General features: G+C 44.2%; 1 protein-coding gene across 1 annotated transcript; it reads right to left on the bottom strand.

The window, feature by feature from the left end:
- Positions 1-37: 37 nt before the first annotated feature.
- On the bottom strand, positions 38-8,191 carry faima (Fas apoptotic inhibitory molecule a). Its single transcript, XM_076998360.1, has 4 exons — positions 7,790-8,191; positions 6,741-6,969; positions 2,178-2,227; positions 38-1,880 (listed from the first exon to the last, which is right to left on the bottom strand). Exons 1-4 carry the CDS (start codon positions 7,919-7,921, stop codon positions 1,731-1,733), a joined length of 561 nt encoding a protein of 186 aa, XP_076854475.1. The 5' UTR covers positions 7,922-8,191; the 3' UTR covers positions 38-1,730.
- Positions 8,192-14,300: the final 6,109 nt, after the last annotated feature.

Genomic DNA, 14,300 nt, shown 5'->3' with positions numbered 1-14,300 from the left:
GAAGGAAACAACAGACAGAGAGAAAGCGCATCTCTAAATTCAGTTCAATACTCAGACTTGACTTATCAATTTAACAATGCATATACAACACTGGCTATCATAACATAACAAAAAAAACATACTTTAAACATTTACTGTACATAATTTAATATGCAAATATAATAGCAATGGTATTTTCTACAATAGAAATATACTGAGGTACAATATTGACATCAACATTAACTTTGGAAGAATATTGCACCTGCAGAAACTATGACAGTAAATATTTCATCACATTTCATTTTTGCTTCCATCAGGAAAATCATTTGAAAGTCAGTTCCTACAGTGTCTATTTGGGAAGAGAAAGAAACATAATTACTGTGTGTGTCATATATATATATATATATATATATATATATATATATATATATATATATACACACACACACACACACACACACAATTATATGTACTATATATACTGACCCTTGAGTATTTTGGCACGTACAGGCACTCAATACCTTGCTGCTGGTATGTTAGCAGACACAGCATCCTTTAACCCAACAGAAGATTCACTACATTTATATACCAATCATGTCAATAATCAGGCATGAATCATAAGTCACTCTCTAAATAAGAAGCCAGTGCTTAAGACAAAAGACCAAAAACTGATCATGGAAAACATCAAATGTAAAAAGATACTCTGCCTTTATAATGATCAAAGTGCCTACGAGGAAGATAAAGTGCTTCTACAGGAACATTATTGCCGTACTACCACTAGTACTGCTGTACTGTCTGTAAAAATATACTCAAATATGTCAAAGGAATGTTTTGAAGGTTTGATGAAGCCACCACAATAAGCACCTATGGGTTGATTACACGTGGTACTTGTATAGTTTATACATGTAAGGAACAACATGTACCCATGTGTGTTTTTCTTTTCCTGAATGTCTGAGTTCAAACTGGATCCAAACAGCTCCGATTACAACGTAGCATTGCTATCATTTTAAACGTGCCCAACCCTCAGCTCACTGTGAAGACAAACTTATGTGAGTTTAACACAAGAGAGAAATGAATGTTGTCCAGGGTACTCTTACAGAAACATAATGGCAGATCATTGTCCAGTGTAAATTCAGACTAAATAATGCCATGAATAAAATATTTCCCTTCTTATGCCTGCTATACTATATCTCATATATATATATATATATATATATATATATATATATATATATATATATATATATATATACTATATATGCCATATTACATCTACAACCACTTTTTCATTGATGGTGAGCTTGGACATGTAACACAATGTGTACATAATAATAATAATAATAATAATAATAATATAAATAATATTTCAGGATGAGGGTTATAGTGAAGGGCCTCATGTGAAATAGTTCAAGTGTAATGTAGGAGTACAGGTGTTTCAGGGGGAGTTCACACCTGTTCATTCTGATATGCAGCAGGTCCAATGAAAACTTGCTGTATATTGGCTCAGTGAGAACCCTGGAATCCACATGGGTGCCTCACTGCTAAAACCATACCTCTCACACACACACACACACACACACACACACACACACACACACACACACACACACTCACACTCACACTCACACTCACACTCACACTCACACTCACACTCACACTCACTGAAGACCAGATCTCTTCATATGAATTCTGATCTTACCCAGCAGGAGGGCAGTCACAAGACTGACCTGGGATCAGCCTGGAACGTGCTCTTATTCGGCAGCCTCTGCTATTTGTGTGGCGTCTACCATGAGTGTGTGAATGATACCCTCCCTCCTCCGCCCGCTGCTCACGGCCCTGATGCAGCAGTCGTGATCGCCCAGCGTGAAGTGTGTCTCTGTGCCGTCATCCACAAACTCCCCCTGGCAAGATTGGTACATGTCACTCAATGTGCTTTATCCCACAGCCAGTGTCCAATACGAATACTGACCAATAATTATGCTTACTGGGGAATGTCTTAAAGTGTTACTGACTGGTTTTTGACATTAGTGATATTAGAATGTCAGAAGGTGTCTCACTTTTTTGTTTAAATTAAATCCATTACCTGTCTACATTCATCTATCACAGAACCGAACATAAGGTAGTGGATTAAATGAAGTGTTAACTTTGTATAATAAATTATGGCGTAATTTTATACCAAACCATCTCTGGCTACTTACAGCTGTCTCCATTTTCTGTCCGTTACACCAAATGTCCATGGTGTCTTTCTCTGTTCAAAGAAAACATATCTCATGAAAGAAGAAAGGTTTAAAAACTGTTTATGATCAGAGCAATAAAATGCATCCACTCCCAAGGTCAGTTTGTAACACTTTAACAAATGACATAGTTTCACTTTTGGTACAAATGAAAAGTTTCCTCTTGCTTTTCTCTACATACTTGGTACTATACAACCAATCTATCTATACAGTTATTTAATATAAATAGTTATTATCTACCTATATAGTAAGCTGTTATATATAACAGTTATTATATAGTTTTATATAGTTATTATATAGTTAGTTAATATATAATAGATTTTACAAAGGTATACACTGAGCATGCACTTTATTGGGTGGACTTACACTGTGCTGAAACTACAGTACATTTTACAAGTGTTGGCAGTAATTCACACCTTTGTACTCTCAAGTTAGAGGGACTGTTATTGTGACTACAGCCTGAGAACGTCAGCTTGCTCTCTATGACCATCCAGTCAGGCTGTGTTTGTTATTATAAGCCATGGGTCACCCAGGATCTGATGGGTCTACTGGACCAGGTGACGCAGCCCTCAGACTGAAGGACCAAGGGTTAATGAAACGGGAGCAGAAGGAGCGGAGGGTGAGACTGCGGGGAAGGAGGTGCCCACAGAAGGGCAAAGCAACGCCAAGGAGATCTGGACCGGCATGAAGCAGATCACCAACTTCCAGAAAAAACAACAGTGTGTCGGGAGCAGTCTGGACAGAGCCAGTGGCCTGAGTGTGTGTTTCAGCAGGTTAAGCACAGCACTCTCAGAGCTGCAGAGGTATCTGCCCCAGTCCCTCACCACCCCACCCCCCTTACACACCACCACTCACCCCCCGCCCAAACACCACCACTCACACCCCCCCCCCCTTACACACCACCACTCACCCCCCGCCCAAACACCACCACTCACACCCCCCCCCCCTTACACACCACCACTCACCCCCCGCCCAAACACCACCACTCACACCCCCCCCTTACACACCACCACTCACCCCCCGCCCAAACACCACCACTCACACCCCCCCCTTACACACCACCACTCACCCCCCGCCCAAACACCACCACTCACACCCCCCCCCTTACACACCACCACTCACCCCCCGCCCAAACACCACCACTCACCCCCCCCCCCCCCCCCTTACACACCACCACTCACCCCCCGCCCAAACACCACCACTCACACCCCCCCCTTACACACCACCACTCACCCCCCGCCCAAACACCACCACTCACACCCCCCCCCCCTTACACACCACCACTCACCCCCCGCCCAAACACCACCACTCACACCCCCCCCCTTACACACCACCACTCACCCCCCGCCCAAACACCACCACTCACACCCCCCCCTTACACACCACCACTCACCCCCCGCCCAAACACCACCACTCACCCCCCCCCCCTTACACACCACCACTCACCCCCCGCCCAAACACCACCACTCACACCCCCCCCTTACACACCACCACTCACCCCCCGCCCAAACACCACCACACCCCCCCCCCCTTACACACCACCACTCACCCCCCGCCCAAACACCACCACTCACACCCCCCCCCTTACACACCACCACTCACCCCCCGCCCAAACACCACCACTCACACCCCCCCCCCCTTACACACCACCACTCACCCCCAGCCCAAACACCACCACTCACACCCCCCCCCTTACACACCACCACTCACCCCCCGCCCAAACACCACCACTCACACCCCCCCCTTACACACCACCACTCACCCCCCGCCCAAACACCACCACACCCCCCCCCCTTACACACCACCACTCACCCCCCGCCCAAACACCACCACTCACACCCCCCCCTTACACACCACCACTCACCCCCCGCCCAAACACCACCACTCACACCCCCCCCTTACACACCACCACTCACCCCCCGCCCAAACACCACCACTCACACCCCCCCTTACACACCACCACTCACCCCCCGCCCAAACACCACCACTCACACCCCCCCCTTACACACCACCACTCACCCCCCGCCCAAACACCACCACTCACACCCCCCCCCCTTACACACCACCACTCACCCCCCGCCCAAACACCACCACTCACACCCCCCCCTTACACACCACCACTCACCCCCCGCCCAAACACCACCACTCACACCCCCCCCCTTACACACCACCACTCACCCCCCGCCCAAACACCACCACTCACACCCCCCCCCTTACACACCACCACTCACCCCCCGCCCAAACACCACCACTCACACCCCCCCCCTTACACACCACCACTCACCCCCCGCCCAAACACCACCACTCACCCCCCCCCCTTACACACCACCACTCACCCCCCGCCCAAACACCACCACTCACACCCCCCCTTACACACCACCACTCACCCCCCGCCCAAACACCACCACTCACCCCCCCCCCCCCTACACACCACCACTCACCCCCCGCCCAAACACCACCACTCACACCCCCCCCTTACACACCACCACTTACCCCCCGCCCAAACACCACCACTAACACCCCCCCCCCCCTTACACACCACCACTCACCCCCCGCCCAAACACCACCACTCACACCCCCCCCTTACACACCACCACTCACCCCCCGCCCAAACACCACCACTCACACCCCCCCCCTTACACACCACCACTCACCCCCCGCCCAAACACCACAACTCACCCCCCCCCCTTACACACCACCACTCACCCCCCGCCCAAACACCACCACTCAACCCCCCCCCCTCCCTTACACACCACCACTCACCCCCCGCCCAAACACCACCACTCACACCCCCCCCCTTACACACCACCACTCACCCCCCGCCCAAACACCACCACTCACACCCCCCCCCCCTTACACACCACCACTCACCCCCCGCCCAAACACCACCACTCACCCTGGATGAAACACTGTAATTAAATTCTTATTGATACTTAGATTTAGATCATAAAATATATTTGGGGCTGCTTATTTGGGAATCCAGGTTTATAAACCTACTTTTTTTATTTTAAATCCTGTTAGTTGCCAATAGGTAGTTGTGAGGCTTGTAGAATTAATTTACTCGAAACACACCTGGGACAAATAAAAGCCCAATCAAATGTACATGTAAACAGTGAGATTTAAATTCCACTTGAGTGCTGGGATGGGTGGAAAGTCCCAGATGTATCTGGAAACCACGTCATTTGCAAAACAACCAAGAGCTTTTTCTTTCAGACCAGCTGTAAACCAACACCCATTCTGTTTTGCCCACCATCCTATCAAATTGCACCCCCTAGAGGACAAGTGCCCACACAGACCGTGCCTGGCTATGGGGCTTCATCCTGACACAGGTCCAACACAGGACAGACCTGGACAGAGCTCCGTTTACACTCAGCTGGGAAAGAGGGCACAAGAGTGAGCGAGCATGAGACAGAGTGAGAAAACATGAGAAAGAGCGTGAGAAAACAGGAGAGAGGACGAGAAAGAGGAGCAGTCATGCCATTTAAATCCTACTACCATCAACTGTAACATTTAAGCAGGTTTAAGGATTGGTGGGCATGTCAGGGTAAGCTTTTATTTGTGTATGCCATAATAGCACACTGCTAAACCACTACTAAATATAGCAGGAAGGGGAAGAGTGTGTGAGGAGAGGTGAAGGGAGTATTTTCAGATTGTGCCCTATAGCCTCAACACTGAGCCAAGAGTGTTGGGGTGTGACTGGGTTTCACAATACAGTGGTAATAAATCACTGAGAATGAAAATGCTACTAAAATAAACAAATACCAACTCTGTTTTAAACATTAACTTCATCCATAAAATAGTGACCATTTTTTATATTTCTTTCACATATTCCATTGCAACAACTTTGTTATTCCTAGGAAAACCGCTTCCATTGTTGTTTTAACTACAATATGTTTGCTTATGATGCAGCCTTCTGTGGTAATAGTATTGTGAAGGACAATACTACTTATAGTAATAATACTAATATTGCTGAGTGATGATTTATTTTGAGGAGTCAATTTATGATTAAAGACTCAACAGATTCTTATCAGTAATGTATCAGTAGTGAAGCATTTGAATACACACATATTTTGTTTAGGTCTAAATTTGGACTGGGGTTAAAATTAATATTAGGTGGGTGTTGAGTTGAGGTTAAGGTTGGGGTTAGGATTAGGGTTAGGATTAAGTTTTGGTTGAGGTTAAGGTTAGTTGGATGATCAGTCTGATCTCTGATGTCTGACCACTGGGTTACACTTGACTGTAAACTTGACTATATCCAAATTCTGGTCTGAATGATGAATCAATATTGTGTTTATTAATCGTCTCTAAACTACCACTGAAAATAAAGTGTTACCAATCACATGCGCTATAATACTGTAGTATAAACACTACTGCAAGTTGCGCAGCAATCAGTGAAACCATAAATCTGAACCATCTTTGAACTTAAGCAGCAGCCCTTGGCGGAGCCCTTGAAGGAGAGAAATGAACAGGAGTCATTACTGACCAGAACATGGACATGGCACACTTATGTCTGTTCCAGGATCTTACCCAACACCACCCTGCAGTCTACGCCGTCCAGGTTCAGCAGCCAGGTGCTGGTCACCTTGGACCGGTTCTCCATGTAGGTCTTCAGGCTCCTGCCGTTGATCTCCAGGGTGTACTGGTAGGCGAAGCCGCTCACGGCCTCGATGTTGATGCTGGCCTTCGTGTTGGTGCTGCCCACGTTAAAGCTCTCCTTCCCCACCAGTTTGAACATCCAGTCTCTTCTCAAGATTTCCTTACAGGAAAACCAGAACATTAAGACAGTGTAGCGCGACACTTCATCTCACGTAGCACCACACTTTACCTCATCATTCTTCACAATGATGAGATGGGGCAGTCATGGTCTGGTGGTAGGGAACTGGTCTTGTGACCGGAGGGTCGTGGGTTTGATTCCCAGGCCTGAGGCCATGACTGAGGTGCCCTTGAGCAAGGCACCTAACCCCAACTGCTCCCCGGGCGCTGGGCTAGAACTGCCCACCGCTCTGGACACGTGTGATCCAGAGCCCCCTAGTAATCTCTAGTGTGTGTGTGCGTGTTTGTGTGTGTGTACACCACAGCCCCCTAGTAATCACTAGTGTGTGTGTGTGTGTTCTAACTGCACAGATGGGTTAAAAGCGGAGGACAAATTTCGATTGCGGTGTAAAAATCACAATTGACAAATATATGGCACATTTACATTAAATTTTTACAACAACCAGCTTCACTAACTGGTTCCAGGTGTAAAGTGTTTGAGTGTAAAATGTTTGGGTGGAAAGTGTCCGGGTGTAAAGTGTTCGGGTGTAAAGTGTTCGGGTGTAAAGTGTCCGGGTGTAAAGTGTTTGGGTGTAACGTGCCCGGGTGTAAAGTGTTAAGGTGTAAAGTGTTCGGGTGTAAAGTGTCCGGGTGTAAAGTGTTTGGGTGTAACGTGCCCGGGTGTAAAGTGTTAAGGTGTAAAGTGTTCGGGTGTAAAGTGTCCGGGTGTAAAGTGTTTGGGTGTAACGTGCCCGGGTGTAAAGTGTTAAGGTGTAAAGTGTTCGGGTGTAAAGTGTCCGGGTGTACCGGGCGGGGACCCTCACCTTCCCGTCCACGTACACCACCCGTTTCCCGGTGGTTGTGCCGTGCTCAAACTCCACGGTGTGCACGCCGTCGCTCAGCGCCACCTCCCACACCCCGACCCGGTCCCGCTCCCGCTCCCGGTCCGCGGACATCGGCCCAGCTCGCCGCGTCAAACGCGACACATCAGGGTCGAGCTGCTAACTAGCCTTGCCACCCGAGCCAGGAGTGGAGCTGGATAACGGACTCGCCACGTACCTATGAGCGGCACCACAGGGGCACAAACGAGTGTTTTATGAGGAGTAAACCGACCCGGTCAGATCAACAGATCTAACGGAACCAACAGAACCGACAGATCCAGCAGCGCAGCTACATCCACAAGCTAATAACGCTAATAACACACGTTACCATAGTAACGTATACCTCGTTGGTTAAAGTTGAGCGCTGAGGTGTAATACCGCCACCTGGTGACAGGCAGACGAAACCACATGCGCTGGGGGCGTTCAGGAGAGGCATTATAAACTAAAGACACTTTATTGTTGATTTTACATATAAAACACAGTCTACCTGCATGCTGGTTGACTGATTAGTTAAAACTTATGAAAGTCAAGAGGAATGTTAGTGAACACTGCTGCTCACACTTCACTGGTAGCTCCTCACACCACATTTAAAACCCAGATGTTACAGCCTACAAACCCAAACATGGACCAGCCCAGTCTGTGCCTGGAGGGCTGCAGGGTTTCAACTACAGCTCGACAAACAAACAAGTCTCATGGAGGGCGAGACCCAATACTAGTCTGTATTGGGCTGTAACAGGGAATCTGTTTTTTAACGACTGAAGACTCCATTATTTGGGCGGTATTTAAATCGACACTAATCCAGCATTTACCTTATTGTCTTGCAGTATCCTGCCGTGTTTCTGTTTCTCTGGTATCAACACTTATTCCTGCACTTCTGTTCATTGGGTCTTTTCTTCTGTGTGTCCGCACTGACTCCTGCATCTGCACGGTTGTTTAATGGTGTTCTGTTTGTATGCTGGCTACTGGCCAGCAGTAAATGTTGGATAAGAATAGTTCTGTTTTAGGCTACATCTGTAGCCTAACTGTCAATATCAACAGTTTTGATATATAATCCATCTTGAAACCATGATTAAATTAAGATGGACTACAAAGGTTCATAATTAATATGCAGCACTGTTTATCTTAATTAATTTGCAGTCCCAATTCTGTGTTTCTTGATAGCTTGTATATAAAAAACTAATTAAAACAGGCCATGGAATGCAGACACAGTGAAACTGCACATCTTCTGTGTAGACAGGTGAGGTGAAGATTTACCTGTACTCAATAGAGATATGAGAATGGTTATAGATATATGTAAATTGACAAAATATTCACAGTATCTTTAAAAATATCTTGATATAAAACCATATTCTTAGGGCAGAATTTTCCAGCTCTGGTACGTGGGAGGCAAGAGACAATAGGCCTGTCAAAGCAACTGGTACCAAACCATTTACCCACATCGTACAAACCACAGACTAATATTCCCCTCACCTGTCTTCTAAACTGATGTTTGATTCCAGCAAACTGTGGGCTTGTTATGTACTTTATGAATCTGACCTTTCTGTTCCTGAGTGTTTTGCATTTCATGGTAGGCAAATGTGTTTTATAGTAGTCAGTGTCACACCTCTTCAGCTGTTTATTCTTACACTAAAAGTAGAATGTACCCTACAAGTCTATTTACTATGCTATGTTATAAACTCAATGTTTCAGTCTCACAGTGGCCTGCTACAATGGTGTGGGCATCTCTCTGGTCCTACTGTTGTTTAAAGTGTTGATAGTAAGGCATGTATACCTACATAGTATTTATCTTGGGATATGAGAGGTGAATTAAAATTCAGACCAACTACGGTGCACACAAGATAATTCAGAACAATCTAACTGAATCTTTTCTTTGTCCTGCTTCTCCAGTGCTGCTTTTTGACAAATTATTTGGAAATATTTAAATTTTTTTAAAGATTAGAATTTGGCACCAAATTATTTACTACTTTCACATCCTTATCTGTGCATTTGCACACACACAACACACACACACAACACACAACACACACACACACAACACACACACAACACACGCACACACATACACACAAACACACATACACACACATACACACACACACACACACGCACACACATACACACACACACACACACACACACACACACACACACACACACACACACACACACACACACACACACACACACACAGCAGACACAGTTAAGTGTGATGTCAAATGAAAAACGAGGCAAGTCTCCCTCACCAATCTGTGACCTGTTATAATCCTGGTGGGGTCTTGCCTTCCCTCTAAACTGTAATAGTCTTCACCTGAAAAAAGCCCCAGATATAGTGAACAATACGTAGTGTAAAGACCTTTATCATACTCGAGCATCAAGGCCACTATCACAGGACAAATTAAAATATCTCCATGTAAATTGATTGAATACAATGAAGACTTTTTTCTTAAAGACCTTTTGCAGATTTAACACTCTCCATAGATCTGTGCTGATATATTAAAAACAGGCGTGTACAAATCTCAGAAGTGAGCTAATAGTCTTAGCTAGGCTATGCTAATAGGTTTAGCTACGCAGGTCAAGCAAAGATCAAACAACTATTTTCTTAACTATAGCCAAAAGATTGACAGGGGCCTGTGGGGTTTCTTCAGTTTCACCTGTTGTCTACTCATGTCCTATTAAAGGTCAGTCTTCGCTCTCAGACTGAACTCTGGTGCTCTTAATCACAAAAATGGCCACCGCGCCCACTGCCCTGGGGACATGCTTTAAAATGAAGGTATTTTTTTCTTCTACTTTTAAGGTTTTCACTTTATGTTTTCATAACAGGAATCCAGAGGATTTGCAGGACTTGAGCGTTTGAAGGTTGTGTGGAGATGGAGAAAGACTCCATGTTGACTGTATCCTGTTGAGAGGAATACATTAGCACAAGGGAAGAAGAATCAGAAGACCAGACCTTCTCTTCAATAATGTCATTGTTGTACTTGTTGAGATGAAGAACACATTATGCTTCTCTAACACAGATATTTTTATGTAATTTGTCAGATTTAAATGTTCAGGACATACAGCCTCCCGTTAATCTGAAGCAGATGTCACCCCTCATTTTGAGAGCAGAGCGGGGTGGCTTGCTGATAAGAGATCTTCACCTCTGGAGGCCCAGGGAAGACCTTGTCAGAGTAGAATCTCTTAGTACACAGGTAGCTGTCTCTCAGACGGAGGACAGGCTGTCCCTCAGACGGAGGACAACAAGGCTTGTCTAGACTAGATGTAGTGCCTCCAGTTAAGGGCAGCAGACTAGCTTGCTAATGCTAATCAGTATAATTTGGGGGGATTATATGATTACACTTGGCAACTCCAGACCGAAACAAAGGCATAAGAACATCTCCATGAAAAAGCAGGTTAGTAATGAGATTGTTTAGTAAGTAAGTTTAAGTAACAGGGCTAAAAGAAATGTATCATGTTTTTTGGCTCACCTGAGAGAAATTGACAAATCACCCAGAGAACCCTGATGTGGAACCTTAATAATGAATCAACATACAGTGTGCAATTAAAGATTCTGTAAACTCATTTGAACAATGCAGGCTTGTATTAAGTATAGAAAGTCAAATATAATAATAAGCCATTAGAGAGATTATCATGTAATGGTATTATGAAAGATGCTATGAAATTGTGCAGTATTTAAGAATCGCACACAAACACACACACGTGCACACGCACACACACTCACACACCCCCACACACACACACACACACACACACACACACACACACACACACAGCTGAGCGGAGCTGAGGGAGGAGCTGTAGTGTGAGGATAACTGGAGTGACACAGCAGTATGTGATGGAGTTGCAAGATGAGTACAGAGATATTGTGACGGTGTTGAGATGTGCAGCAGGAATGATGGATGGGTTTACAGTGGAAGTGGGACTGCATCAAGGCTCTGAGTCCTTATTTGGCCAAAGACACATTGACAGACAAGGTTAGGCAGGAGAGTCCATGATGTCTGCTGATGACATTGTCATTTACAGTAAGCAGCAGCTTGAGGTAAGCTTGGAGAGATGGAGGTATACACTGGAGAGAAGGGGAACGGAAGTTAATAAGATGAAGAACGGTGTGTGAACATGAGAGATGGTGATGGAGAAGTTATGGCATATGGGCATATGGTGCAATTTGTTTTATTCATACATTTGTGATCTTATTGTACTGTGACATCATCTATTACAAGTGGTGTTAAAATGGTTTATCTAATAGAAATTTCACATTTTCATCTTATAATAAGTAGGGGTGACCTGCAATAGTCGCTGATTCGACTATAGTCGACTATACCCCCTAGTCGACTATGAACGTCTTAGTCGAATGTACCATTCTAACTGCATGGAGGTGCCCAAGGATGCTGCTAAGCATTAGTTGTTACATGAAATGTCTTTGTTTTCGTTATATATAGCCTTTTGTCAAATAAAATCATCCACATTTCTGTTAATAAATATTTAAAAAATGATGTTTGCGCATTAACAATAGGCATCTTCCTTACTACACATTAATAAATCACACCCTGCTGTTGCACAATCCAAACGAGCGGAGCTGAACACGCTACAGAATACGCAGCATCTGCCGAGATTATAATGGCTACTAAAAAAACTTCAAAAGTATTTTGAAAAACAAAGATGAATCAAACAAAGTAAAGTGCAACTTATGTCATCAACGTCTTTCATTTCGCACGACAACAACCAACATGGCATACCATTTAAAACGCGTAAGGCGAAAAAAAATGTTTGTCGTTTCGGTCGTGTCGTCGCGGTGCGTCTCAAGTAGGTCTATAAACATTTTTTGTTGTTGTTTGCTTTTAAACCCCGTTACTTGAACCTTTCCTTGTATTTTTTTTTGCTGTTGTGTGGCAATTTTTAAAATATTTTCAGGCAGGCATATTTTATTTAAAATATTTTTGACATTTTGCACGGACAGTTCGATATGCGAAATGCGCTCTGACGGTTAATGTTCTCTAACGTTTCATTAAAAAAAAGTAAATAAATAAAAGCTGAATAAAGCCAACCTACCGTGTTTATTCATTTATCTAAGTGTTTTAGGTTTTTACTTTGAAGAGGAAAAAAGTCCTGAATGAGAACGACCGTTTAAAGCGCTCTAAAAATAAATAAATAAAATAAACCCGATTCGACTATTAGTCGACTAAAGGGAAAAGCAGACGAATCAGATTCGACTATGAAAATCCTTAGTTGAATATACCCCCAATAATAAGTAATAAGATTCTTTTTTAATATCTTATATTTCTTATATCCCAAGGGCCGCTTTCTGCTCTCTCTCGTTCTGCTGAAGTTTGAGTTGCTGTTTCTCATATACTGTTGTATCGTTCAGCAGTTTCATCTGCTGCTTATGTCATCTCTTCAGTTCTGCCTTTTCCTGCTTGTTTTGTTTAATTCTCTTTCCCTCAAACATGTCCATTTCCTTCCTGTCTATCTCTCTGTCTTTCTCAGCAGTCTTCTGTCTTTTTTAATATGATACAGGTTGTCCACAGTCTTCCTGATCAGGTCGTTCTGGTATTCACCAGTTTTAATCAGGAGTCTTAAAGTGGGAAATCCAGTCTCCTGTGTAGATGAGATTAATAAGAATTTACAAACATGAGTCTCCTGGCTAAATTTGACCACATGCAGCACGTGTCAAAATCTTACTCACAATGATCACCTTGATCAGGCTAAACCAAATAAGAGTGCATCCACTTGGTGTGGAAGGAAACATTTTTGAAACATCATCACAATGCCACTGGACTGCAGCCTAAAAGCCCTGTGTGTGTTGTTAAGACTCTCACCTGTGCATTAGGCTCACAAGAGTCCCACCACAACATCCCTGGTGTCCTAAGGCCCATAAATGAGGCGTGAGACACATCATTTTTGTGAATGGCATTAATGCGGCACCAGTACAACAACTTAGGTACTTTGTCGCTATATTGAGTGAATATTTTGGTGGTGAATTAGGCAATCATTGTCACACACACACACACACACACACACACACACACACACACACACACACACACACACACACACACACACACACACACACACACACACACACATAATTTAAGACTGGGGACTGCAGTTTATCCAGATTCCAGCCTCCCAAAAACAAAGAAATCAGACATTTGGTGGATCGACTTATGTGTCCATGATTTATGTAAACAATTAAAAAAATCACATTACAATTTCGTAATATTAGTAAATGTGTGATGTTAACCTGACTTTATGTTTTGGCTGAAGAAGGAAAAACTGCTACTGAGGAAACTCCTACTACTAATAAAACCGACAGTTTGGATTTAAAAAAATCGCTCAACGGAATATGACCGTTTAGTCGTATCCGCATTCATAAAATGTAAAACAGGTAGATATGCTACTTATTAAAAATGTGGTAATTTGACAAACATTCAAAATCTAATTTAAAGGAAGCTGAAAA

The sequence above is a fragment of the Brachyhypopomus gauderio genome, chromosome 3 (genome assembly GCF_052324685.1).
Source record: "Brachyhypopomus gauderio isolate BG-103 chromosome 3, BGAUD_0.2, whole genome shotgun sequence".
NCBI lineage: Eukaryota > Metazoa > Chordata > Actinopteri > Gymnotiformes > Hypopomidae > Brachyhypopomus > Brachyhypopomus gauderio.
This window is presented reverse-complemented; position numbering and strand designations above follow the sequence as displayed.